Source organism: Urocitellus parryii, chromosome X (genome assembly GCF_045843805.1).
Source record: "Urocitellus parryii isolate mUroPar1 chromosome X, mUroPar1.hap1, whole genome shotgun sequence".
NCBI lineage: Eukaryota > Metazoa > Chordata > Mammalia > Rodentia > Sciuridae > Urocitellus > Urocitellus parryii.
Genome location: NC_135547.1, coordinates 59599406 through 59626264, shown reverse-complemented (window position 1 = coordinate 59626264; position 26859 = coordinate 59599406). Strand labels below are relative to the sequence as shown.

Here is a 26859-nt window from a genome sequence, read left to right as displayed (position 1 = left end):
TTTTTTGACACTTGTAATAATGACTAAAACAATATAATTGTTGATAGAAAGGTTGTGTGTGTTTTTGCAAAGAAATGTTTTGGGGAGAGCCAGCTTTAGGGTTTGGACATAGACAAGAAAGTAAAGGGAAGGAAGGAGTAGGGGGAGAAATATCGATTTTTTTAGGCCCTTAAAGTTCCATGTTTACAGTAAGGCTTCTTAAAATGTTAAGTCATCTTTTTTTTGTTTCTGATTGTCTTATTATGTGGATGCAGCTAAAATATTTATGTCCTCTGTAAGTGTTTCACCAAAATTCTGCTTCTATATGTATTTCTATCTAAAAACTTTTTTCCACCAATCACCATAAAAAATATAAAGTCAAGTACAACAGAAATCTGAAAGGTTGTGATATGTTCTTAGTCATACAGTAAGTAAATAGCAGCATGACAACAGTAATGCAGTCTCTTACTCTGGTGTTTTTTTTTTTTTGTACTTGGGATTGAACCCAGGGGCACATTACCACTGAGCTACATCCCCAGCTCTTTAAAAAATTTATTTATTTTTACTTGGATGGGGGGTCTCACTAATTTGCTGGGGCTGGCCTTGAAATTGTGATCCTCTGGCCTCAGCCTCCAAGTTGCTGGAATTACAGATGTGCACCACTTCTCCCAGCTACTCCGGTGCTTTTTACAACTCTGTTTATGGAATTAAGAAACAGTGTAAAACTGAATGTAACAACTAACCAATAAATACATTTGTTTAATATTCTAATTAGTTAAGGAAGAAAAGATCTTGGAAAGACTGTAAAGAAGAAAAGAAAAGAGGATGACACAAACCCCCAGGTTTCCTTATTTCTTCAGCTATGCTTTGGTTCCCATTACTAGCAGAAATAGTTTCTAAGTTCCAGTTCTTTTTTTATAGACAGGGTCTCACTAAATTGTTGAGGCTGGCTTTGAGTTTGTGATCCTCCTGCCTCAGTTGCCCGAGCCACTGGGATTACAGGCACGCACTACCTTGCCTTACTCCCATTTTTTACTAGAACACTTACTTTTAATTTGAGGCACATCATGGGTATTTAGTAAATAATAATTTCTTTCCCCACCATCTTCCTCACAGCCAACATCATCTGCTTACCTGACTTCTAACTCAACATCTATTCCCTGAAATTATCCTTCCCTCTAGGCCTTCACACTGAGACAGGCTGAGAAACATTTGTACTATGAGCACCAGTTTCCTCTCCCACTCTCAGAATTGGCTATTGGCCATTTATTTCTGGGAGTTCAAAAGTCATGTCTCAAATAGTGGAGGAAGCAGGTAGGGTGGGTCTAAAGAAACAATTATTTAGCCTCTTATGAATGCTGAGCCTAGAAAGGAAGTTTCCCATTCCAGATATTGCCACCTCTTTTTTGTTGTAACCAGGAATTGAACTCTAGAGCCTTATACATGCTAGACAAGAATTCTACCATTGAGCAACGTGTCCAACTCAAGACTTTGGCCTTCTTGAGAACCACCTCAAGGAAACCTTGGGTCAACATATATTTGAATCCTGGCTCTGACACTAAATGTGTAACTTTGGGAAAACCACTTAATCTCTCCAAATCTCACATATCACTTTTAGAAAGTGAAGATCATCACATCCATGTCAAAATTTAGGGGCCATGCAACTTGAGAATTTGTCAGTACAGGGTGACCTCTAAGAAACAGTATTCAAATTACTTCTTAATAGAAATTCACCACCCACAATCCCCCATATGACAAATTCAGAATCCAGAAAGATCATGAAACACTAGAATGATAAACTGAATCTAAGAAGATGAAATTTAAATGGAACTAATGTGTTATGGTTTAGATAATAGATATCATCCCCCCCCAAGCTCATGTGTTAGACAATGCAAGAAAGTTTAGAGGCGAAATGATGGGATTATGAGAGCCATTATCTAATTGGTGTATTAATCCACGTCGATGGATTAAATGGATGGTAACTGTAGGCAGGTAGGTTATGCCTGGAGGATGTGGGTTACTAGGGGCATTCCTTTGATTTATATATTTGTTCCTGGTAAGCAGAGCTATCTCTGCTTCCTGGTGGCCATATTCTGAGTTGCTTTACTCCACTATGTTTCCACCATGATGTTCTGCTTCTCCTTGGAATCAAAGCAATGGAATTGGCCGTCTATGGACTGAGACATCTTAAACCGTGAGCCAAATAAACTTTTCCTCTTAAATTTTTCTTGTTAGGTCTTTTGGTCACAGCAACAAAAAAGCTGATTAAAACAAAAAGTATATACTGGGTCTGTTTAGGGGTCCAGATTTTTTTCTGATTATATAACTGTGCCCTGCAGGAACACAGATTAATCAGTCCTAGGTGAAGTAGAACCAGATATTTGAGTCAAAAGTTAGCTGAGCATGAGTCAATTGATGTGACCCCCACAAGTAGTGAATTTAACTTAAGCTTCCTTGATAAATTTTCAAAATAAGGTATTAAATATACTTAATGCTACTGAACTGTATACTTCAACGTGTTGAAGTGGTAAATTTTGTTTTTTACCATAACTTTAAAAAAGAAGATGATCCCATTTTACTTGTTTGTTGTCATTGTGACCCTATTAAAGAGATTGTGTTAGTTATGAATGGCAAGGATTTAGGCAAACTAATAAGAGGACTAGAAATCATGCCATATGAACTAACTGGGATTAATTCACAAAAGGGGTAAAGACAAAGGAAAGGAAGAAAAAGCAATAGCTCTTTTAAAGGATTGAAGGAATATTAGAAGAGGGGTCATACTCACCATGTCTTCAAGAAATGAAACTAGGCCCCATGGAAGCTCTAGATGGTCCCTACACCAACAGCATCAGTATTTCCAGGGAACTTTTTAGAAATGTAATTCTTGAGCTCAATCTCAGAACTACGGAATAAAAAAATTCTAGTTGTGTGAATCCAGTGATCTCTTATGACAATTCTCCAGGAAATCCTGGTATACACTAAAGTTAAGAACTCCTACACTAGGAAAACAACTTTCAGTTCAACAGAAGCCTGGAAAATCCTTAAAAGATAGCATTAGTTCTCAACTCTCACTATGCAACTGAATCACCCAGGAAACTAAAATAAACAATGAATGGGAAACACTTAGATTCTTATTAATTAATGTGGGATGGAGCCTTGGAATTGGCCTGTTTAAATTGGTGATTCTTTTTTTTTTTTTTTTGAGAGAGTGAGGGGGGGGGGGGAGAGAGAGAGAGAGAGAGAGAGAGAGAGAGAGAGAGAGAATTTTTAATATTTATTTTTTTATTTTCTCGGCGGACACAACATCTTTGTTGGTATGTGGTGCTGAGGATCGAACCCGGGCCACACGCATGCCAGGCGAGCGCGCTACCACTTGAGCCACATCCCCAGCCCCTTAAATTGGTGATTCTGATGGACAGCCAAGGTTAAGATGATGGAAAGCTCAATGAGGTCAATAGTTCTGCTTTTTCAGAGAGTACAGCCAAACACCAGCTTCTCAGAAACCTGCTTAAACACAGATTCTTGGGCTTCAACCATGGAGAGATTTGAATAGTGCCAAGGAATATGGGCATTCACTCATTCATCCTTTATTTCCTTCTAAAACCTTTATAGATTAGACTAAACATAGTTTAGCCTGATAAGCAACATTCTAAATGACAATATCTTTTTACAGTTCATTTTACTCACCAAATAAATATTGGACCATCATTATGTGTAAGAATCTGAGCCTGTCCTTTATATAAGGAAGGGTTCCCATCAGGTTGATCATCATAATCACTTGTGGATAAATTGAACCACCCACAGAAATTTTGATTTTAAATCAGTATGTATGATTTTGAAAAGCTTCACATGTGAATTTGATGTGAAACCCTGATTAAGAAGAACTTTACATAAAGAATTATTGCTGAAAATTAGAGTAGAATTAATCATATTTAAATTAAGAGAGTTGCTATTTATATAAAATTTGGGGAAAGTATTTCAAGTCAATTTTAAGTGTGAATCATCACTTCAGCATCATCTTTTATAATTTTATGTTTTCATTTTTGATTCACTGAAGTCGGGACATCAGCACATTCATATAAAATTCTCCCACAAAGAGAATTTGCCACTGACAAACACTTGTAGATACATTCATTGGATGTAATGCCAAAGCTCCACCTCTTACATCAGAAACAACATTACTGAAGTTTATTTGTAATAGATGTAAAGGCTTATAATATTCACAGAAAGTTCTTATCTCAGTCTTTAATATCCTCTAGTTTTGATAGACATGACTTTCTTTTCTTTCTATGCCCACTGCCCCTCTTCTAGTTCAAGCCTCAGGTCTTCCATGGACACCTAACTGATATGCCAATTTTAAATCACTCCTTTTGTCTATTGTTTACATAATTAAATCCAAATGCCCTAATGAATCTCATTATGATTTGACTCTATTCTTTTTTCCAGTGTTATTCTTCATACTCTTTTACCTTCCTTGAAATACCATTATTCTACTTTTTAAAATTTTGCATATCTTTTAATGCTTAGTTCAAATTCTGTTCTCTTCTATGAAGTTTTCTCCAAAATTTTCAGCAAGAATACGCTGTACTTTCTTATGCCTTATAGCATATAAAATATTTTGGTTTTCAGATTTTAGCACTTTCTATACACATATTATCTTCCTTACTGAATTGTACATTACTTGAGATTAGGAATTACTTAGTTTGCATTCCCAATAATTTATATTCCAGCTTGATCACATAACATGTGACAGGTTAGTTTTGGTTCACTGAATCACAATTTCCAAACTTTTGGAATGTCAAAAATACCATTTACCATATGCATTTGTCTTAAATTCAGAAGAGACAGTCTGTCACCTTGTTTGACTCACAGAAAACCCTCAATGTTCAATCATTTTTCTACCTCTTTTCAAAACACCTACCATAATACTTTGGATCTAAACACAATAAATATCAGTAAAGCTAAATTATATCCAAAGACACTTGAGGGCCTGTACTAGGTGGTGTTAAGTGGCATTAAGAGGTAAATAGGAAAGGATGTCATGTTATAATTGGTATGAATTAATGATTTTCTAGGGACAATGGTTGGAATTTTGAGCCTGAGGATATTATATCATTTGAGAAAGAAAAACAGACCCAGGCCTTGTTTGAGGAAGTGAGTCAAAGGCAATCTAGGCAATATTATCCTAAAGGAAAAGTTATAGGGACACCAGCAATTTCCTGGACTTTATGGAAGTGATCTGGAATACCAGTAATGAAAGACTGGGTGGAAAAATCCAGGCTTCTTGTTTACCAACTTGAGTGTCAATTTCAGATTATCTCAGTAGTGGAGAAACTTGGAATTAAAGGTTGATCTAGGAGAAAAATCAGTGTAAATTTTTTGGAATTCTTGAACCTATAAATTAGTGGTTCCCTACTTCTGAAAGAAATGTTTCTTCAGGGTGTGATGCCCCATGCCTATAATCCCAGCCACTAGGGAGGTTGAGGCAGGAGAATCACAAGTTTTAGGTGATTCTCGTCCTCATCCTCAGCAACTTTTAGGTCTTGAGCAACTTGGTGAGACCATGTCTGAAAATAAAATATAAAAAGGCTTGGGAATATGGCTCAGTGGTTAAGCGCCCCTGGGTTTAATTCCGGGTAACAAAGAAAAAAGAAAGAAAAAAAAGAAACACTTTTTCTGTAAAGTTATAATGCCACCACAGGATAATTAGTGATACTTATAAACTTCTTATTCCTTATTTCTGTTTGTCTGGGGAAGTCTTTATTTATCTTTAATTTCTGAAGGGCTGCTTTTGTGGGTATGTTATTTTTGGTAGTTATTTCCTGCATCATTTTGAATACATTTTCCCATGTTTCTGGTCTATAAGGTCTCTGCTGAAAAATCCACATTGAGAAGTTAAGATTATGACACTATGCTTACATTGCATATAGCGTTTATTACTGAAATAAGGAAAGTCCTGAAATAAATTTTAGATAACCTTTTTACTTTGCTGATGTTAGAGTCAGATAAATCATATATTTTAGGATAATCTCAAAAATAATTCAGAGGTGATGTGATAAATTATAGGGATAAACTTGTAAATATTAATTATTTTATGACATGTTTCTAATTACAGTTATTCTAATCTTGAACATGTAATTTTTAAAGTAACTTTAATTTTTAAAGTTCAGTCCATAGAAAGGTATTGAAAATTAAGCTTAGTGAAAGATACCTCACTTAACTTTTAAAGTAAACATCTTCAATTGTTTTCATGTAAGTGTAGTTATTCCTTCTATTTTTGGTATTCATTTTCATAGAAAAACTTTCCATCTTTTCACTTTCTACATGTGTTTTTAACATGTGAAGTGAGTGTCTTATAGACATCATGTGTTTGGGTCTTGCTTTTTTATCCATTCAGCCATTCTCTTTGGATTGGAAAATTTAATCTATTTATATTCAAGATAATTATTGATATGTGAAGATTTAATAATGTCATTTTATTAATTGCTTTATGTCTCCTTTCTCTTCTTCCTCTCTTACAGTCTTCCTTTATGATTGATTTTCTCTGATGTTATGCTTTGATTCCTTATATTTCACCTTTTGTGTATCTACTATAAATTTTGAGTTATGGTTACTATGAAGATTTCAAGAACATCTCATAGATATAACAGGCTACTTAAGCTAATAACAACTTTGATCATCTAAAACCATTTCACACTTCTTTACTCCTCCCACATTTTATATTTTTTTAGATGTTGATGGACCTTTATTTTATTCATTTATTTTTATGTGATGCCCAGAATTGAACCCGGTGCCTCACACATGCAGGGCAAGCACTCTACCACTGAGCCACATCCCCAGCCCACATTTTATATTTTTGATGTCACAGTTTATATTCTTTTATATGGGTATCCTTTAACAAATTATTGTAGCTACTATTATTCTCAAAAGTTTTATTTTTTAGCTTCATTATTAACAATATAAGTGATTTACCCACCACCATTTCAGGACTAGTGTATTCTGAATTTATATGTGTACTTACTTTACCAGTAAGTTTTACACACTCCTACATTTTCATGTTACAAATTAATATCTTTTCCTTTCAGCTGGAAGAACTTCCTTTAGCATTTCATGTAAGACAAGTCTGGTGGAGATTTATTCCCTATTTCTGTTTGTCTGGGGAAGTCTTTATTTATCTTTAACTTCTGAAGGGCTGCTTTTGTGTGTATGTTATTTTTGGTAGTTTATTTACTTCATTATCTTGTATACATTATCCCACATTCCTGGTCTTTGGGGTCTCTTCTAAGAAATCCACTGCTGGATTTTTTTGTTATGCTGACACTCCAGCACAGGGACGTGAGCATTCTAGGCAAGCACTGTTCCACTGAGCTAGATTATCAGCTTTCACTGCTAGCTGTTTTGAAACTCCTTTGTATGTTATTTGCTTCTTTTCTCTTGCTGCTGTCAAGATCCTCTCTTTGTCCTTGATATTTCAGAATTTCATTATAATTTGTCTTCAGATAATCTTATTTGAATTGAATCTGATTTGATACCTTTTCTCTTCCAGTATTTAGATATTTATACTTCTCCAAATTTGGAAAGTGTTCTTTGTTTTTTTTTTAAAAATTATTTGTTCCTTTTTGTTATGCATGACAGTAGAAGGTAATTTGACATATATATATATATATATATATATATATATATATATATATATATATGGAGTATAACTTCCCATTCTTTTGATTATACATAATGTGGAGTTACACTGGTTGTATATTCACATATGAACATAGGAAAGTGATTTCTGATTCATTCTACTATATTTCCTATTCCCACACCCTATCCCTTCCCTTCATTCCCCTTTGTCTAATCCAAAGTATTTCTATTCTTCATCATCCCCTCTTGTTGTGTGTTAGCATCCACACATCAGAGAGAACATTTGGGCTTTGGTTTTTTTGGGATTACCTTATTTCACTTAGTATGATAGTTTCCAGTTCCATCCACTTACCAGCAAAAGCCATATTTTCATTCTTTTTATGGCTAATATAACATTATGTATATATACCACATTTCTTTATCCATTCATCTATTGAAAGGCACCTAGGTTGGTTCCATAGCTTAGCTATTATAAATTGAGCTGCTACAAATGTTGATGTGATTGCATCACTATAGTATGCTAATTTTAAGTCTTTGGGTATGTACTGAGGATTGGGAGGACTAGGTCAAATGGTGGTTCTATTCCAAGTTTTCTGAGGAAGTTCCATACTTCATTTCAGAGTGGTTGCACCAAATTGCAGTTTCAACATAAATGTATTAGTGTACCTTTTCCCCCAATTCTCACCAACATTTATTGCTACTTCTATTCACAATAATTGCCATTCTGACTGGAATGAGATGAAATCTCAATGTAGTTTTAATTTGCATTCCTCTAATTGCTAGTGATGTTGAATTTTTTTTCATATATTTGTTGACCATTCATGTTTCTTCTTTTGAGAAGCGTTTGTTTAGTTCCTTTGTCCATTTATTGATTATTTGACTTTTTTTGGTGCTAAGTTTTATGAGTTCTTTGTATATCCTGAAGATTAATGATGTATCTGAGGTGCAGGTAGCAAAGATTTTCTTCACTCTGTATGCTCTCTCTTCACATTCTTTATAGTTTCCTTTCTTATGAAACAGCTTTTTAGTTTGTTATCATCCCATTTATTGATTCTTGATTTTACTTCATGTGCTTTAGGAGTCTTGTTGATGAATTAGGTTCCTAAGCTGACTTAACGGAGAGTTGGGCCCAGTTTTTCTTCTAATAGGTGCAGGGACTCTGGTCTAATGCCTAGGTCCTTGATCCACTTTGAGTTGAGTTTTGTGCAGGGTAAAAGACAGGGGTCTAATTTCATTTTATTACATGGTTTCCTCAGCACTGTTAAAGAGGTTATCTTTTCTCCAAAGAATGTTTGTGATGCCTTTGTTTAATATGAGACAACTGTATTTATGTGGGCTTGTCTCTGTGCCTTCTATTCTGTACTATTGGTCCTCATGTCTGTTTTGGTGTCAATACCAAAACAGACATGATACTATAAGTCTGTAGTATAATTTAAAGTCTGGTATTATGATGCCTCCTGTTTCACTTTTCTTGCTTGGGATTGCTTGGGCTATTCTGGGGCTCCTATTTTTCAAAATGAATTTCATGACTGCTTTTTCTATTTCTACAAAGAACATCATTGGAATTTTAATAGACATTGCATTAAATCTGTAGAGTGCTTTTGGTAGTATGGCCATTTTGACAATATTAATTCTGCCTATCCAGGAACATGGGCAGTCATTTTCTAAGATCTTCTTCAATTTCTTTTCTTTAGAGTTCTGTAGTTTTCATTGTAGACAACTTTTACCTCTTTTGTTAGTTTGATTCCCAAATACTTTTTTGAGGCTCTAGTCAATGGGATAGTTTTCCTAATTTCTCTTTCAGTTGATTCATCACTGATGAATAAGAATGAAATTGATTTGTGGGTATTAATTTAATATGCTGCTACTTTACTGAATTTATTTATGAGTTCTATCAGTTTTCTGGTGGGATTTTATGGGTGTTCTAAATACAGAGTAATGTCATTGACAAGTAGGGATAGTTTGAGTTCTTTTTCTATTCATATCCCTTTAATTTCTTTCTTGTAATTGTTCTGGCTGGAGTTTCCAGGACTATGTTGAATAGAAATAGTGAAATAGGGCATCCCTATATTGTTTCTGTTTTTAGAAGCAATGCTTACAATTGTCTATTTAGAATGATGTTGGACATGGATTTAGCATATATAGCTTTTACAATGTTGAGGTATGTTCCTACTATTCCTAGTTTTTCTAGGGTTCTGAGCATGAATTGTTTCCCTACTTTTTCAAATGCTTTTTCTGCATCTACTGAGATAATCATGTGATTCTTGTTTTTAAGTTTATTGATGTGATGAATTATGTTTATTGATTTTTGTATGCTGAACCAATCTTGCATCTCCTGGCATGAACCCCACTTGATCATGGCATACGATCTTTTTGATATTGTTTTGTATGTGATTTGCCAGTATTTTATTAAGTGTTTTTGTATCTGTATTCATCAGGCATATTTGTCTGAAGTTTTCTTTCCTGATGTATCTTTGTCTGCTTTGGAAAGGCTCCCTACTTTTTGATTTCCTGGAATAATTTGAGAAGGCTTCTTGTTTGTTCTTTAAAGGTCTCATAGATCTTGCCTGAGAATCCATCTGGATTTTCTTTGTTGGTAGGCTTTTGATGGTTCTTCAGTTTAATTGCTTGAAGTTGATCTGTTTAAATTTTCTATGTCCTCCTGATTAAATTTGGGTAGGTCATAAGTATCTAGAAATTTGTCAGTGTCTTCAAGATTTTCTATTTTATTTTATTAGAGTATATTTTTTCAAAATAGATTCTGTTTATTGTCTGTATTTCAGTAGTGTCCATTGTGATATTTCCTTTTTCATCACGAATTTTAGTAATTTGAGTTTTTTCCCTCTTTCTCTTTATTATCTTGTCTAAGTGTTTATCAATTTTATTTATTTTTTCAATGAACCAACTTTTTGTTTCTTTTAAATTTTTTTTTGTTTCAGCTTCATTGATTTCAGTTATTTCCTGTCTTTTGCTGCTTTTGGTGTTAATTTACTCTTCTGTTTTGAGGGCTTTGAAATGTAATATTAGGTTATTTATTGGGTGACTTTCTGTCCTTTTAATGAAGGACCTCTGTGGGATAAACTTTACTCTTAAAACTGCCTTCATAGTGCCCCAGAGATTTTGATAAGTTATGTCACCATTCTTATTTACCTCTAAGTATTTTTTTGTTATCCCTGATTTCTTCTGCTATCCATTGGTAATTCAATAGCATATTATCTAGTCTCCAAGTGCTAGAGTAGCTTCTATTTTTTATTTTATCATTGATTTCTAATTTAATTCCATTATGATGATAGAATAAAGGTATTATCTCTATTTTTTTATATTTGCTAAGAGTTGCTTTGTGGCTTAAGATATGGTCTATTTTAGAGAAGGATCCACATACTATTGAGAAGAAAGTTAATTCAGTCATTGATGGATGGAACATTTTGTATATGTCTGTTAAGTCTAAATTATTTATATTTTTAAGTTCTATAGATTATTTAGTTTGTTTGGAGGGTGTATCCAATGTTGAGAGAGATGTGTTAAAGTCACCCAGTATTATTGAGTTGTAGTCTATTTGATTCTTGAAGTTCAGAAGGGTTTCTTTGATGCACATTTATGCTCCGTTTGGGGGACATAAATATTTGTTATACCTTGTTTTGTTTAATTCCCTTAAGCAGTATGAAATGTTCTTCTTTGTTCCTTCTTATTGACTTTGGCTTGAAGTCCACTTTATCTCATATGAGGATAGAGACCCCTGCCTATGTACAAGATCCATGTGAATAATATTTTTCCCCATCTTTCACCTTCAGTCTGTGAATGTCTTTGCCTAAGAGATGAGTCTTTTGGAGACAGCATATTGTTGGATCTTGTTTTTTTAATCCAGTCTATCAGTCTGTGTCTGTTGGTTGATGAGTTTAGGCCATTTATCTTCAATGTTATTGAGAAATGATTTTTATTCCCTGACATTTTGATTTAATTTTGGTTTTGACTTTGAGGCAGTTTCTCCTTTGATTGACTATTTTTGCAGTGTAGTTTCTCCCTTTTCTGCTTTTCACATGTATTTTTCATGAACTGTTTTATTGAGTATGTTTTGTAGTATAGGCTTTCTAATTGTGAATTCTTTTAACTTTTGTTTCTCATGGAACGTATTTATTTCATCATCAATTCTGAAGCTTAATTTTGCTGGGTATAATATTCTTGGAAGGCATCCATTTTTCTTTCAGAGCTTGGTATATATTATTCCACGACTTCTCAGCTTTGGGAGTCTATGTTGAGAATTGAATTGAGATCTAGATTGGTTTCACTCTAAATGTAACCTATTATTTTTCTCTGAAATCCTTTAAAATTCTATCCTTGTTCTGTTTGTTAGGCATTTTCATAATAACGTGAGTTGGTGTTGGTCTGTTGTAATTTTGTACATTTGGGGACTTTAAGCCTCCTGTATTTGATTTTCCATTTCATTCTTTAGATTTTGGACATTTTCTGATATTATTTCATTGAAAAGATTGTGTATTCCTTTGGTTTGTACATTGAGCCTTCATCTATCCTGAAAAATCTTAAATTTGGTCTTTTCAGGTTATTCCATATTTCTTGTAATTTCTGTTCATGATCTCTTAACATCATTTCTCCATGGTCATCTTTATTTTCAAGATTATGTATTTTGTCTTCATTGTCTGTCTTTCAAATGGTCTAGTCTGTTGGTGATACTTTCTGTTAAATTTTTAATTTGGTTTATTGAACCCTTCATTTTCAGGATTTCTGCTTGATTTTTTTTCAGAATCTCTTTTTATTGAAGTGATTTTTCACTTCATGTATTTTCTCTCTGACTTCACTCCTTATACCATCCTTTACCTCACAGATCAGTTTAATTTTGTACATGCTAAATTCCTTCAATGACATTTCTTCACAGTGATATTGATGGATTCTGTTATTGAAGTATCTTTGTTTGGGGGCAAATTGTTCAGTTGCTTTTTCATGTTGTTTGTGTATCTACCCATCTAACAGTATGGATCTGAGGCAGTAGAATTTCTATTCTGTGGACTTGTAGTGTCCCTGAGGCTTTCCTGTACCTCACTCTTTATGGGGAGATAAATAATAACAACCACCAATGCAAATATACAGCTTTAAAACAAATAGCTCCTGCTAAGACATTTAAAAAGATAATTGTCACAATAAACAGAAATGATATAATCAGTTATTGCCCACAGTAAAAACAGTAAGTTTGAAAAGGGTTTACAATTAAAAATGGTGGACTGAAAGAACAGAAGTGATATAGGGTTGGGCATAGTGTGCACTCCCTTAATCCCAGCAGCTCAGGAGGCTAAGGCAGGAGGATCATGAGTTCAAAACCAGCCTCAGGCAAAGCGATCGCTAAGCAAATCAGTGAGACCCTGTCTCTAAATAAAAATACAAAATAGGCCTGAGGATGTGGCTCAGTGATTGAGTGCCCATGAGTTCAATCCCTGGTACCCCACTCCCAAAAAAGAAGTGATCTAGGATGTGATGATTAGTAGAGAGGAGATGAGAAGATAGAAGTAAAATTAAGGGAAGAATGAAAAAGAGAATAATAGAGTTTGGCTATAAGCAGAAGAGAAAGAGAATCAAGGGAAATTTAAGAGGTGTGTGTGTGTGTGTGTGTGTGTGTGTGTGTGTGTATAATGTAAATTTTTAACAAATGAAAATTAAAAAATACAAAACAAAACTGAAATATACTAATCAAACATCGTAGTCCTCAAAATACTGATCCATGAAAAATAACTAGTTTCAAAAATGCTAGAAATGAGAAAAAACAAATATGAATATGTATAAATGTCCATGAACCATTAAGGTCACAATTAAACAGGAAAGCAATAAAAAGAACCTCAATGAAAAGTTAAAGAATTGTGTCGGTTGGAATTAAAAATACTCTCAGTTTCCCTTCTCAGCACTGTTCGGTGGGGTTGTTGAAGAGAGGGAGGTAATCCTGTAGGTGGAACTCATGTAGGCAGTGTTTAGGCTTAGGTGGATGCAGGTTCTTTGCTAAATGCCAGTTGGTCTGGAGATATTAAATCAGTTCCCTCCAGGGCCCAGTACTTGCTGATCCACACTGAAAGACTGTATTCCAAGGATCTCTTCTGGGTTCTACTCATGTAGTCAAGGAGCCAATTCTTAGTCTACTACATCACCTGCAAACCTGTTTCTTGGTCTTGGGTACAGTCTCCAAACTCAATCTCTCCCGCCCCCACTCTTTCGAATTCCTGGCCAGATGTTTCTTTCCCCAGCTGCTTCTGCAAGCAACCTGGATGGAGGAGGAGGGGGAGAGCCATGTGGGTTTCTACGATCTGTTGTCCCATGTGTGAACCTCTCTCCACGTTTGATTTTCTTCTGGTCACTTAGGCACACTCTATGTTGTGCAATGTGAGTTTGCCAGGACTGTTTTTCAGACCATATTTAGGTTTGCCAGGAATTGGCTTCCCCAGCTGCCAGCTTCAATTCTTCAGCTGCAAATGTTTTTTTTTTTTTTCCCCTCTGTCCACACACAGCCAGGAGAGATGCAGTTTCCTTCCTGTATGAGGATATTGTGTAGCACACCTTTAGGTTTAGTCAGGCTGTCTCTTTGATCTCTAAACTGTGTGTACCTGGACATGCCTCAGTCCTCCTAAAAATGTGGGTTTCTTTAATTCCCTTATCCTTCCACTTTGCTCATGGAGGGCATGCACCAGATGGTGCCTCCAGTCACAGCTGTGGCTGTGGGGTACTGTGGATTTCTTCCTTATTTTATTGTAGCCAATTATTATCCCCAGTCTGGTTTGAATGTCCAGTATTTAATTCCAGTAAAGCTCTCCTTTTTGTTGTTGTTGTTGTTTACCCACCTCACTGAGAAGCTGCCTGTTTGCTTTCTTGGTTTCATAGTCAGGAAAGCAATCTTCTCTATTCCACCATCTTGAACCCCCCCCCCCACACACACACACTTTGCTTTATACTCCTTTGTCTTTCTCTTTTCCTTCATGAACATCCATAACCTGAACATTTGCTTTTTGATGCTATCTCCTAAATCCTATAAACTTCTTGTTTCTTTTCATTCTTTTTTCTCCTCTGATTGTATTTTTAAATAACCTTTCTTTGAATTAATTGATTGTTTCTTTCACCTGATAAAGTCTTCTGTTGATGCTATGGATTAGATTTTTCATTTAATTCATTGTATTTTTCAGATTTTTAAAACAATATCAATCTATTTGTTAAATTTATTATTTTTGTCACATTATTTTCTTGATTTCATTAAATTGTTTCTCTGTATTAGAGTTTTCTGAGCTTCTTTAAGACAATTACTTTTAATTCTTATCAGGTAGGAGTCAGCTATAGGGAAATTATTGTGTTCTTTTGGTGGTGTATGCTTCCTTTTTTTTTCTTTTCTCATTGCCTTACATTGATGTTTGTGCACATAAAGAAATAGGGACTTATCCCACTCATTGCATACTATCTTTGTTTGGGAAAGCCTTCAAGAGTCAGACTGTCCAGAGATTTTGAGCAGGCCATCTGATGTCGTCCTCAGGAAAGCTTGCTGCTGGAGGCTTTGAGCAGTCTATCTAGGTCAGCAGGTGGGAAGGCCTGTCACCTGAGTCCTCAGGATTGGCCTGAAGCCTAAATCCAGTGTGGTAGACTAGTTGATTTGGACTTGGGGATGAGCCCGGGGCCTGGGTCCACAAAGGCAGGCCTAAATCTTGTACCTCTGCTGGCCAACCTGAAGCCTGAGCTCACAAAGGTTGAAGTGGTGCTGGGGTGGGCCATAACCTGAACCTGCGTGGGCTGGCCTAGCTCTTGGTCAAGCTTGCTACCTGGAACCATTGAAATAAACCTGGTATCTGAGTCTCTAAGAGTGATCTTTGAATCTCAATCCAAGGTGTTTAGCCTGGCATCATGGTCTACTTGAGTGGGCATAAGGCCATGGTTCCTCTGGAACCTGGGGCATAAGAACCATCCTGAAACCTGAGACTGGCCTGATGCTGGGGCCACTCTAGAGCCTGAGTCCACAGGGACTAATCTAGAACTTAGGATCATAGGTACTATCCTGATTATTAGAGCACTGAGGCAAACCTGAAGCATGTGGCTGTGGTGCTTGCCTGAAGGCTGGGTATGCAGGTGCCTCACTTAGAAGTTATATCCAAAATAACTACCCTAGGTCCTGGGTCTTCAGTGGGATAGGCTGGGTCCTGAATACTCAGGTGATCCTGGAAACTGAGTCTCTGAGTGCATGGTTCAGAACTGGGATCTAGTAGAATATTCCTGGATCTTGGTTTGTTAGAGCATGGGGATAGAGGGGCCAGCCTGAAGGGCTTGGCTGCAAGGGCTGGAGGATCCTGCCTGGCGCTGGGTCAGGCTTGAAGGCTCAATCCACAGGTACAAGCCTGGAGCCTGTATCCATATCTGCCCAGAACCAGAGTTCACCTCAGCACTGAAACAACCTGGAGACTGAATATTTTATAGATTGGGAGACTGGGGTGGCAGAATCTGGACTGGTACCAGAACAGTCCTGCAAGTTCAGCCTTTTAGCACCAGCCTGGAATCTGGGACTATGGAGACCTGCTTAGTTTTGGGTTTCACTGTGGCAGACCCAGTGTTGGGGTTCAAGATAAAGTCTGGTTCTAACTTTCCTCTTCTTCCCTCATACACAGGGTATCTCTCATGCTGTACCACTTGGGATTTGGGGAGGGGTGATGCAGGTAATGTTGGTCTTTCCTGTACTCTTCAATTCATTGTATTTCTGCGCTACACCCAGAAGCTATTCTCTCTTAACTGATTTCCTTAGCTCTTGAAAGTATTTTCACGTGTGAATAGTTGTTCACTTTATGGTTTTAGTCAGGGAGTAGCAGGATCAAGTGCTAGAGGGTCTTATTTTTCCATATTTCTGACAGCCATCTTAATCATTTTAATTAGAAAATACTACATACTTTTTACAAAACTTTAGATAGTTGTACAGAGAGTTAAACATTATTTTATCTCCCCTTGTTCCTTTTCTTGCTTAACTTCCCAAAGTTAACTACTTTTAAATTTAGTTTACATCATTCTATACATTCCTATGAATATATGTGCATATATTTAATTTTTGTTAGTGTTGGGGATTGGACATATTGCATTTGTTCTACAAATTTTAATTTAATACATCAATGGAATTTCTTCATGAAAGTATATATGGTACCAAATTATACATTAAATGCCCAAATAATAAACAAAATTTTGATATTTTGTGACATATGCCCTATAGATAAACTAATAAACTTTGGTATAATACATTGAAGCTCTTAAGGACTTTAGATATAAGTGTGGACACTAAGTATAAATGCAAAATTACTTGGCTTGTGTTACTTATTACATTGAAAAATACTATAGCATAAATTTCTGTATCTTAGTGTATGTACTCACACACAAACACAATCTTTGGGGTTTAATATGAAATTTGTTTGGCCAAATGATTGTCCTAGTGTTTGTACAGTGATAGAAGATATTTGCCTATGGTGGACAAAGATGATTTGTAGTTCCAGGTGATTTCCTTTTTCTTTTCTTTTTGCAGTACTGTGGATCTAACCCAGGGCCTCATACATGCTAGGCAAGCACTTACCATTGCTCCACATCACCAGGCCCCTCCATGTGATTTTTAGATAACATTGGAGTCATATCTTGAAATAAGTGACAGACTTAAAACAACAAATTTCTAAGGATTCTCTACTATAAAACTCAAAATATCAGGCTAAGTTTTAAAACTCAGTCTTTCATTATTGATTGCCCAAATCATTCTATGAAGCTCATGAAGTTACTGATGCCCCATGACTATTCCTTTAAAATATCATTGATTAGACTTATCATACTAAATGAATGTAACTTTTCATATTAGACATTAGAGACATTCTTAATATATGCATATTAAGTTGAATGTTTTAGAAAAAGCTATTACTGCAGCCTCATAAACAGTCAAACTTCAAGTGGTATATGAAATATATAGTTGAGGAAAGAAATTGGTACCTGTATGTATCCATTAAAGTGATACATTGTCTTACTTCCCTCTATTTTATTCATAGATGCCACTTGGAATGAACAGGGAAAGACTGAACTTTTTACAGATAACTTTTGTCGAGTATGTGGAGTGATGCTACAGTTCGAATCACAAAGGATTTCGCATTATGAGGTTGGTTAAGTACAGTGGTAATAGGGTTGAAAGCAAGTTTTTGAATATAGCAAGTAAGTTTCATATAAGATATCTTATTTGATGATTTCAAGAATCCTGTGAAATGGTGGTATTATTTCCCTGTGATGGAGAATACTGGTTCAGAGAGGGACAGTAATATACTACCTTAAGTTTGGGGAATCCAGATTTAAACATAGACTGTTTCCCTATATCTATTTTACTTTCTTCACATCATTCTCCCTCCTTTATATCCATCAAGCAACTATACTATTCATCCTTGTAGTAAATATTCCACGTGGTGTAGGAAACTGTTAATGCAAATCAAGGGAAACTGTAGAACTCCGGGGATTTCCTTTTGCAATACAAGATGACTACACAAACAAAATTAACCAGTTATTGACTTGGTCACATGATTTTAGATACTCAAACATAAATTCTTCAGCTAGAAGAGAAAATGTTTAATGTTCTTACTCTTTTAGTTAATACATTAGGAAACAGACCCAGGGTGATTTTTTTCTTTTTAGCATTGGGATTGAACACTGGGGTGCTTAGTCACTGAGCCACATCCCCACACCTTTTTAAAATTTTATTTAAAGACAGAGTCTCATTAAGTTGCTTAGGGCCTCACTAAGTTGCAGAGGTCGACTTTGAACTTGTGATCCTCCTGCCTCAGCTTCCTGAGTCACTGATGTGTGCCACTGAACTTGGCCAAGGGTTATTCTGCATAGCTATTCATTGACATGATTAAGCCTAAAGTGATTTCTTCCGATTTCATATTCAGTGTTCTTTGCTTTCATTGGATATTGTTCTACATTATACATCATTTGATGAACCATTAATTTTCTTTCATATCTGATATCTAGATTACCAAAAGTAATAGATATCTTTACTTTAAACAGTGTAATGCCCATATGACTTTTTAAAATACTTATTCTATTTTTTTCCATTACTAATCTTACTGGAAACTATATTTTAGTCCTTATGTTGACTAGGATTAAGTTGTTATAATTACTGATAGGAAAATTTTGTTGGTTTTGGATGAAGAGCTTGGTTCAAGTCATAGCTCCACCATTGAATAGTGGTATAACCCTGGGAAAGATACTTCACCTCTCTGAGCATGTTTATTGAACCTACAAAATGTGGGTAGCAAAAGTTTTGAAGTTGCATTTATTAATATCTCCTTTTATATCTATGCTTATATGTTTAAGAAACTATTCTATACACTTTCTTCTAAAACTTTGAAAAATTCTACTTCATATGTCAAAGTGTTTAATCCATCTGATATTGATTTTTGTGCATAGAAAGTGGATAGTATTTTTTCATATGGATATACAGGTGATACAATAGATGATATCGCAGAACTGTCTGTTGTAGTCCATCCTTGCCCCCACTGATTTGTGGTGGACACGTCATTGTATACTAATTTCTACCCAATGGTCTGTTTTGAGGATATTCTTCTGTTTTATTATATTGGACTGTTTCCCTATATCTACAGCAATTTCACCTTTAAGTCACAGCTTTATAAATTAAATCACAGTATCTGTAAGAGAAATTTATATTATCTGCAAAAAATGTCACAATAAAGTCAAATATAAGCCACACATTGGGTGATGTTTATAACTCATATAAATAACAAAGGATTAGTGTCTAGAATATACAAAGGATTACCACTAAGTTAGAATAAGAACCCAAAATAAAAATGGGAAAGGGATATGAACTGGTTATAGAAGAGATACTGAATTAGTGATCAAACAGGAAATGCAGTTAAAATGATATTGTGGTACTTTATATGGATTACCATATAAAAGTGATACTTTATATGGACTATCATATAAAAACCATAATACTGGCAAAATATAAAATCTAATGATACTTAACACTTCAGAATATCAGGAGACAGAAACACTGCCTTGAGAGATATAAATTGCCTCAGAATGTTACAATACCTCATAAGGTTGAAAATTTACATATTTTAGAAGCCAAGGATTCCATTTGTAGGTATCTGCTCAAAATAAACTCTTAAACATGTATGTTAGGAGATATGTTTATTGCAGAAATGTTTGTAAAAGCAAAATAAATTCAAGCATAACTGCACTTGATAGAGGACCGGATGGGTAGAATATGGAGTAGAATATTATATAGTATATAACATGAATGAACTAGAACTGTATGTATCAATATGGATAAATCTTTAATACTGAGTGTTTTTTTAAAAAAATATTTTTTAGTTGTTGGACATAATATCTTTATTTTAATGTGGTGCTGAGAATTGAACCTAGGGCCTCACACATGCTAGGCGAGCACTCTACTGCTGGGCCTCAACCCCAGCCCCTTTAATACTGAGTTTCAAAAAGCAATTTGAAAAAAAAAAATATATATATATATATATATATATATATATTAAGTGATTCAATTTTTGTAAATTTTTAAAGAGCAGTATGTAAACTTTACATACACATGTAAATGTGGTCAAAGAATAAATGCAGGAAAGGAAATGCTATATATCAGATTTGCCTGTGGGGAGGAAGAGAGGTGGAAAGGATTGTGGGCATGAGGGTATAGGACTGTGTCTATAAAATTTTACCTCATAAAAAGGACTTTTGAAAGAAACAGAGCAAAACCTAGACATCTATTGAAACTAGATAGTATTACAGGCTTCTAGCTTGTTAGTTCCTTTCCTTTCCTATTCTGTATGATGGACTATTTAAAATTCTGTAAAGAGAGTAATTTACCATTAATCTAGGTACATGTATGATTGCACAAATGGTGTGACTCTATGTCGTGTACAGCCAGAGAAATGAAAAGTTGTGCTCCATTTGTGTACAATGAAATGAAATGCATTCTGTTGTCATGTATAACTAATTAGAACAAAGAAAAAAAATACAAAAACCCGCCAAAACCCCCAATATAGAATTTACTTCTCTGTTAAAAGTGTATATGTTGTGTCTTATTTCTTTTATTTTTTATCATATCTATGTTTCAATCATAATTAAAGTTTTGGTTATCTCTATTTAAAAAAAGAGAAATGTTGCCTCAAGCAGTATGTTAAGAAATTGTTCATTTACCCTCTCCCTACACTAATTTTAATCTTGGTTTTTCTTACGTATTAGGTTATATATTTGTTCAGAGATTGTTTCTAATATTGCTTGAATCCAGAAAGGTTTAATTCCTCACATAAAATATTTTGAGAGGTAGGCAGTATTAGAATTCTATGACATCTCAGTACTATTAGGAGTGACCTAGGCATTTCATGTCTTTCTGATCTGATGAACTGGCTTTTGTCCTCACAGTTACCTGTGGTCCAATGTGAATTCTGTCCTTTTCAACATAATTCTAGAAGCATGGGGGAAGTAGGATAGAAGAAGGGCTTATCCTTTTAAGGAAATTTTTAAGGAAAGTTTTAAGGAAACATCCCAAAAGTTTCGCCAAACGCTTCAGATTATTACTGGCCAGAATCTAGTTACATGACTACATTTTATAGAAAGGGAGGCTGAAAAATATATTCTTTTGTTGGGACCATTGACGAGGGTTTGTAACTAAGGAAGAAGACCTTTGATATTGGGTAGCAACTAGAAGTCTGTCAAAAATGAGAACCTAAAAATGATTGACTTCTAAATTTTAGCATTATTTTTATGTTAAGTGAGATTTAGAGATTTGAAAGTCTGAAGTTTTTTTCATAAGCAGTACAATTTAAATGTAATAAAACTCATGAGTACTGTCTTTAAATTCAGAGAGAGAGAAAATTTTGATGACTTTGTTATTGGATAAACAAAGTCATATCTTTTTTTAGAGTGAAAAACATGCTCAAAATGTTAGATTTTATTTTCAAATGCATGGGGAACAAAATGAAGTGCCTGGTAAGAGAATGAAGATGCATGTTGGGAACCTTAAGGTGAGTGGTCTATGTTAATGTCATAATTCTAACCTTTGGGTCTGGGATTGTGGCTCAGTGGTGGAGTGCTTGCCTAGCATGTGTGAGGCACTGGGTTCAATTCTCAGAACCACATTTAAAAAATAAAGATATTTGGTCCATTTACAGCTAAAAATATTTAAAAAAATAATTCTGAACTTTGAGCTATTGAATCATTCTAACATGCTTGTGCTTATTTCAGGTGCATAGGAGTGGAGTAGTGGACAGAAACAAATTTTGTGATCTCTGCAACATGATTTTTAGCTCTCCAATTGTTGCTCAATCTCATTATGTGGGGAAGGTCCATGCTAAAAAACTGAAGCAACTAACGGAGGAACATTATCATGTATCTCCATCAGGATTTCAACCAGAGATGGGTAAGGTTCTACTCACCTCTTTTTGTTTTTGAGAGAGAGAGAGAGAGAGAGGAGAGAATTTTTAATATTTTTTTTTAGTTTTTGGCGGAAACAACATCTTTGTATGTGGTGCTGAGGATCAAACCTGGGCTGCACGCATGCCAGGCGAGCGTGCTACCGCTTGAGCCACATCCCCAGCCCCTACTCACCTCTTTTTCTTTAATAAAAGATCTAGACATCTTTTCCCTCAAACCTGCCATCCATTTTTTATCAGGCAGACTTTCACTTCAGTTTAACAGCTTAATTATTTTTCTTCTACTCAGTTAATCTCTTTCTGTGTCCTTGTCAATGGAGATTATAATTGCTAGCTGAATTTAAAAGGTGTTATGACATCTCACTTTCAGTTTGCTAAATCCAAATAAAGCAAGTGACTTGCTATACTGCTGTAAATATTAACAAGTAGCTAGAGCTCTATCAGTTTATAATCAAGTCATAAGCTCTTTAACACTTTCTTATTTCTGCCCCTTGGCATCTTCTTTATTGCTGTAGTACTTGCCAAAATGATGTCTTAAATGTGTGTTTAGAACAATGTCTTCACCATAATATAATCACAGATGCAGCCTTTCCTGGCTATAACTGCAGGCAAAAAAAAAAGTTATTGACTTTCCTTTTACCCTGGCTTTCCATTTATTTCTTCCTATGAATATAAAGAAAAAGTACCACTAGCATTATCAATCAGTAGTTGCTGAGTAATTTTGTTATGTTAAATTCAAAAGATACAGAAAATTATAAAATATTATTTTCTCCCTTCTTCTGGTGATGTTGGGCTACCAGTGAAGAGAGATATGACCCAAAATTATCTAAAAAGGCAGAGCACACTCTGGGAAACCCAACTTCTATTTTGAAAAACTTGAGTGCAAAACAAAAAAGATGATGATTAATCCTCTGAAATAAATATTTTTTTACATTCTAAGTAGCTTCAACCTTGTAGTTCTAAGGTATACCTGGCATGGAAAATTCATCTACATTAATTCCTAAGTCATCTTATAGGCATCACCCAGCAAAGTCAATGCTACAAGAAGCAGTATTAAAACTTACTATTTTCTTAACAAATGAAACCAGAATTTGTTTTTAAAGTTATTCTAGTCTCTTTAATTGTTGTATTTTTTTCTGACTGCCAATCTAATGAAGGACAGAATTAGTGTGCCTTAAAAGAGAAAGTATTTTATAACAACCATATCTTCGGACACCAATATCCATTGTTTTGGCCTTGAGGAGAGAAAGTGAAATAGCAATGAAATAACTGGAATTGTAGAAACAGGTATAGTTTCATGGTCTTAACTGCATCAATTTTATTCTGATGCAAACATTATAAATCTAGGCAGGGGCTGGGACTGTGGCTCAGTGGTAGCGCACTTGCCTGGTATATGTGAGACACTGGGTTTGATTCTCAGCACCATGTATAAATAAATAAAATAAAGATTATCAACAACTGAGAAATTTTTTTAAAAAAAGGAAAAGAAAAAGTTAAAATTTAGCCTAGGCAGAATAGGTGCATTTGCTATGTTACTTAAGAAAGACATCAACTTAGAGGTTGGTATCATTTGTTTTACACTAAGACAATTGTCGTACTTTTATTGGTTCCTCAAATGAACCAATAAAATTTAGGCAATGCCTGATGTGGAAAATTCCTTCCCTCCCATGTCTTTATTGGCAAAACCTGGTGATAAATGAGTGTTCAAATTTCCATTCTCACAGAAGGAAATTCTTTTTGACTTCAGTTCTTCTATCCAGCATCCCTGTGCTGAAAAAGTCCAAAGATGCTGGGTTTTTAAAGAATTCTAAATGTCTGTAATACTTTATGAATGCAGCTCAAATATATGAACACATACTGATCTCCTTTCATTATAACTATTTCAGCAGGTGTGCCTGTTCGTACTTACACAGAGTCAACTTTCCTGAAGCCTTTTGCTGCCAAGCCTCCTCCAGGTGGGACTAAAGACAAGACTATGCCTTCCTCTTCCAGCAGTGCTTTGGATTTGAATAATCTGCCCTGCTTCCTTTAATAGTCCAATAATGGCCCAACAACATTATGTTGGGAAAAAAACACAAAAGAAATGAAACTAGGAAGACATTTGTAGACAAGATAAGAGAGAAACCTCTTCCAGTAAAATCAAATGGAAATGATAGACAGGAACATTATCCCCAAACTCTTTCATGGGAAGTTCATGTTTCATAAAACATACTAGTTTATTTATATAACATTTTATTCTTATTGAGTGAGGGACTGAGGGTATTCATGGAATCATGGAATTTTAGATAAGTAAGGACTTTGAAGTCCATCTACTTTGATCTGTTTGTATTCTAGAAAATGAAACACAGAATGGTTTAGGTGACCCTTATTAATTCAGAAGTAAATATAGGTATTCACATGGTTGTATGCTATCTTAGGTTCATAAAAAGTACTTTAAATTTGTATTGTGATGGTACTGTTCATTCACTAAATATGGCTTAAGTGTCTCTTGTGTGCTAGGCTGGCCATTCTTTGGAATACAAATGAGAATATGTCGTTTTCCCTGAAGGACCAAGTATGTAAACTAGTTGGGTTAATAACACTTTATTGCATGAGGATAGATATATATATATATATATATATATATATATATATATATATATGTTATTTGTATATATATATGTCATTTGTCTACATATTTTTGATAACTAGAAGTGTGAAGCATTATGGTTTATAAGATCTTCATAGACTTCTGTGATTTCACTTAACACAAGTGGGAAGGAGAGATGATGAATGAAGGACTTGGAACTAAGAAAGTCTGGCAAGAGTTCAGGCACAATATAGACTGATCCTGACTGGAGTGATCCACTTGCTCTTCTAACCATGTTTTTTTTTTTTTTTTCATTTTCCCCCACAGGCACCTTCTCATTACTAGTATATTTTATTCCCCTTTCATACTTTCTCTTCCATCCATTTTTTTTCCTCAACTTGCTGTTATTTTTCAATTCTTTCTTTACTAAACTTTGCTATTTCATGTGGAAATGCTCATTACTCCTATCTTCTTGAAGCTCTATTCTTTGTCATATGTAATTCCTTATGCTCTGGTTCTTCTAATGTGTTTCTGTTTCTTACCTGTTCTCTATATGGGCTCTTTCTTTGTGGTTGTTCATTTCCTAGATGTATTCCCATAATTCCATTCTTGACCTTACTCTAGAAAACACGATTCAAATCTATTCCTCTGGTTTCATCTCTCATCTGTAGGCTTATGATCTTACTGTCAAACTTTAGACATACATATTCAAATGGCAGCTGCTGTTTTACCTGGATACCTCAAAGCCATTTAAAATGTATTCATCCAAAGTAGAAACCTGTGAACTCCCCAATGCTACTTTTTTCACTTTCTATATCTAATCAGGCACCAAGCTGTCACTATTTTATGTCTTTATCTCCAGCCATATTCTTCCCCTAAATTCTTAGGTCCCTAACATCTTTCCTAAAGTTGTACTACTCAGATTGTGGGTTGTTGATCAACACCATTGGTATCACCTGGAAGCTTATTAGAAAACATAATCTTAGGCCCCACTGCAGACCTACTTAGTCAGAATCTGCATTTTAACAAGATCCCTAGGTGATTTGCACCCAGTAAATTTTGAAAAGCATTATCCTTCCATAACCTCCTAACTACTCCCCCTCTCTCCAGTTTTTTTTCTGCCCAAACATACCCTCAATTAAACCACTGAAGTGTTTTAGTTAAAATGCAGATATTTTCTTGTTGTTCCCCTTCTTAAAAAATCCTCCATTGTCTCACCATCTTCTAAGAATAAATACTAAGCTTCATAGCTATGCACCTTCTTATTCTTGCCTATCTTCTCCAGGCTCACTCTTTTCTGCTCCCTGCCATAATCTATGCAGGTCATTTCCTGTGAACCATTTGTGGTTTCCAGAAACCATTGTCTTGTTTCTTGTCTCTATACTTTTGTTCATGCTGTCATATTGCCTGAAATAATTCCCATAACCCTCCTCTGGCTAACTCCTATTCATTGTTTAAAATGCAGCTGCTACCTGGAAGCCATTTTACTTCCTTCAAGGCTAATTTTCTATGCTTTCTTAACTTGCATTTCCAAGTATCTCCCCATGTGTTTTTATCTCCCATTACAATGTGAGATCTTTGAAGGAAGGGGCGTTATTTAACTCTTCTATAATTCCAGTACTAGAAATAAAAACTGGCACAAAAATTAGTCCTACCTCAATAGAGATTGGTATAATATATAAATCAGTGAACTGTTAATTAATATTTATCAAGTGCTTACTCCATGTTTGTACTATTTTATCCTACTTAAAGTGATTCAACATATCCCCCAAAGTTCCATACAGATGTGATTTTATCTATGATCTTATTTTATTTCTTTTTTATTATTTTGGTACCAAGGATTGAACCCAGGGGTGCTTAAACACTTAGCCACATCCCCAGTCCTTTTTATTTTTATTATAAGACAGGGTCTCACTAAGTTTCTTAGGGCCTCACTAAGTTGCTGAGACTGGCAGGATGTGATCCTCCTGCCTCATCATCCTGAGCTGCTGGGATTACAGATGTGCACCATCACTCCTGGGTATTTATGCCTTTAAATGTTGATTTAAGCAAGTGTAGAAATAGAAGTGATAGGGCTTCTGAAGGTAAAAGATGTTTAGAGAAATGACAGACTTCCTGTTGTGAAGATATTTTTCCTATCTCTGAGCTGAAAGTATCTGAGATAAGTGGCTTATAGTTTAGTGGCATAGAGTAAATTTTAATTGAATCAACTATGAGTAGTGTTTGCACTTTTGT

At 35.0% G+C, this 26859-nt stretch overlaps 1 protein-coding gene across 1 annotated transcript in view; it reads left to right on the top strand.

Moving 5' to 3' along the window:
- The window catches only part of Zmat1 (zinc finger matrin-type 1), a 46865-nt gene that overhangs the window by 7722 nt on the left and 12284 nt on the right, over nt 1-26859 (top strand). The window contains exons 2-5 of the mRNA XM_077793889.1: nt 17649-17755; nt 21546-21647; nt 21868-22042; nt 23942-24010. Coding sequence (XP_077650015.1) covers nt 17649-17755; nt 21546-21647; nt 21868-22042; nt 23942-24010 — 453 coding nt within the window. The remainder of the gene's footprint in view (nt 1-17648; nt 17756-21545; nt 21648-21867; nt 22043-23941; nt 24011-26859) is intronic.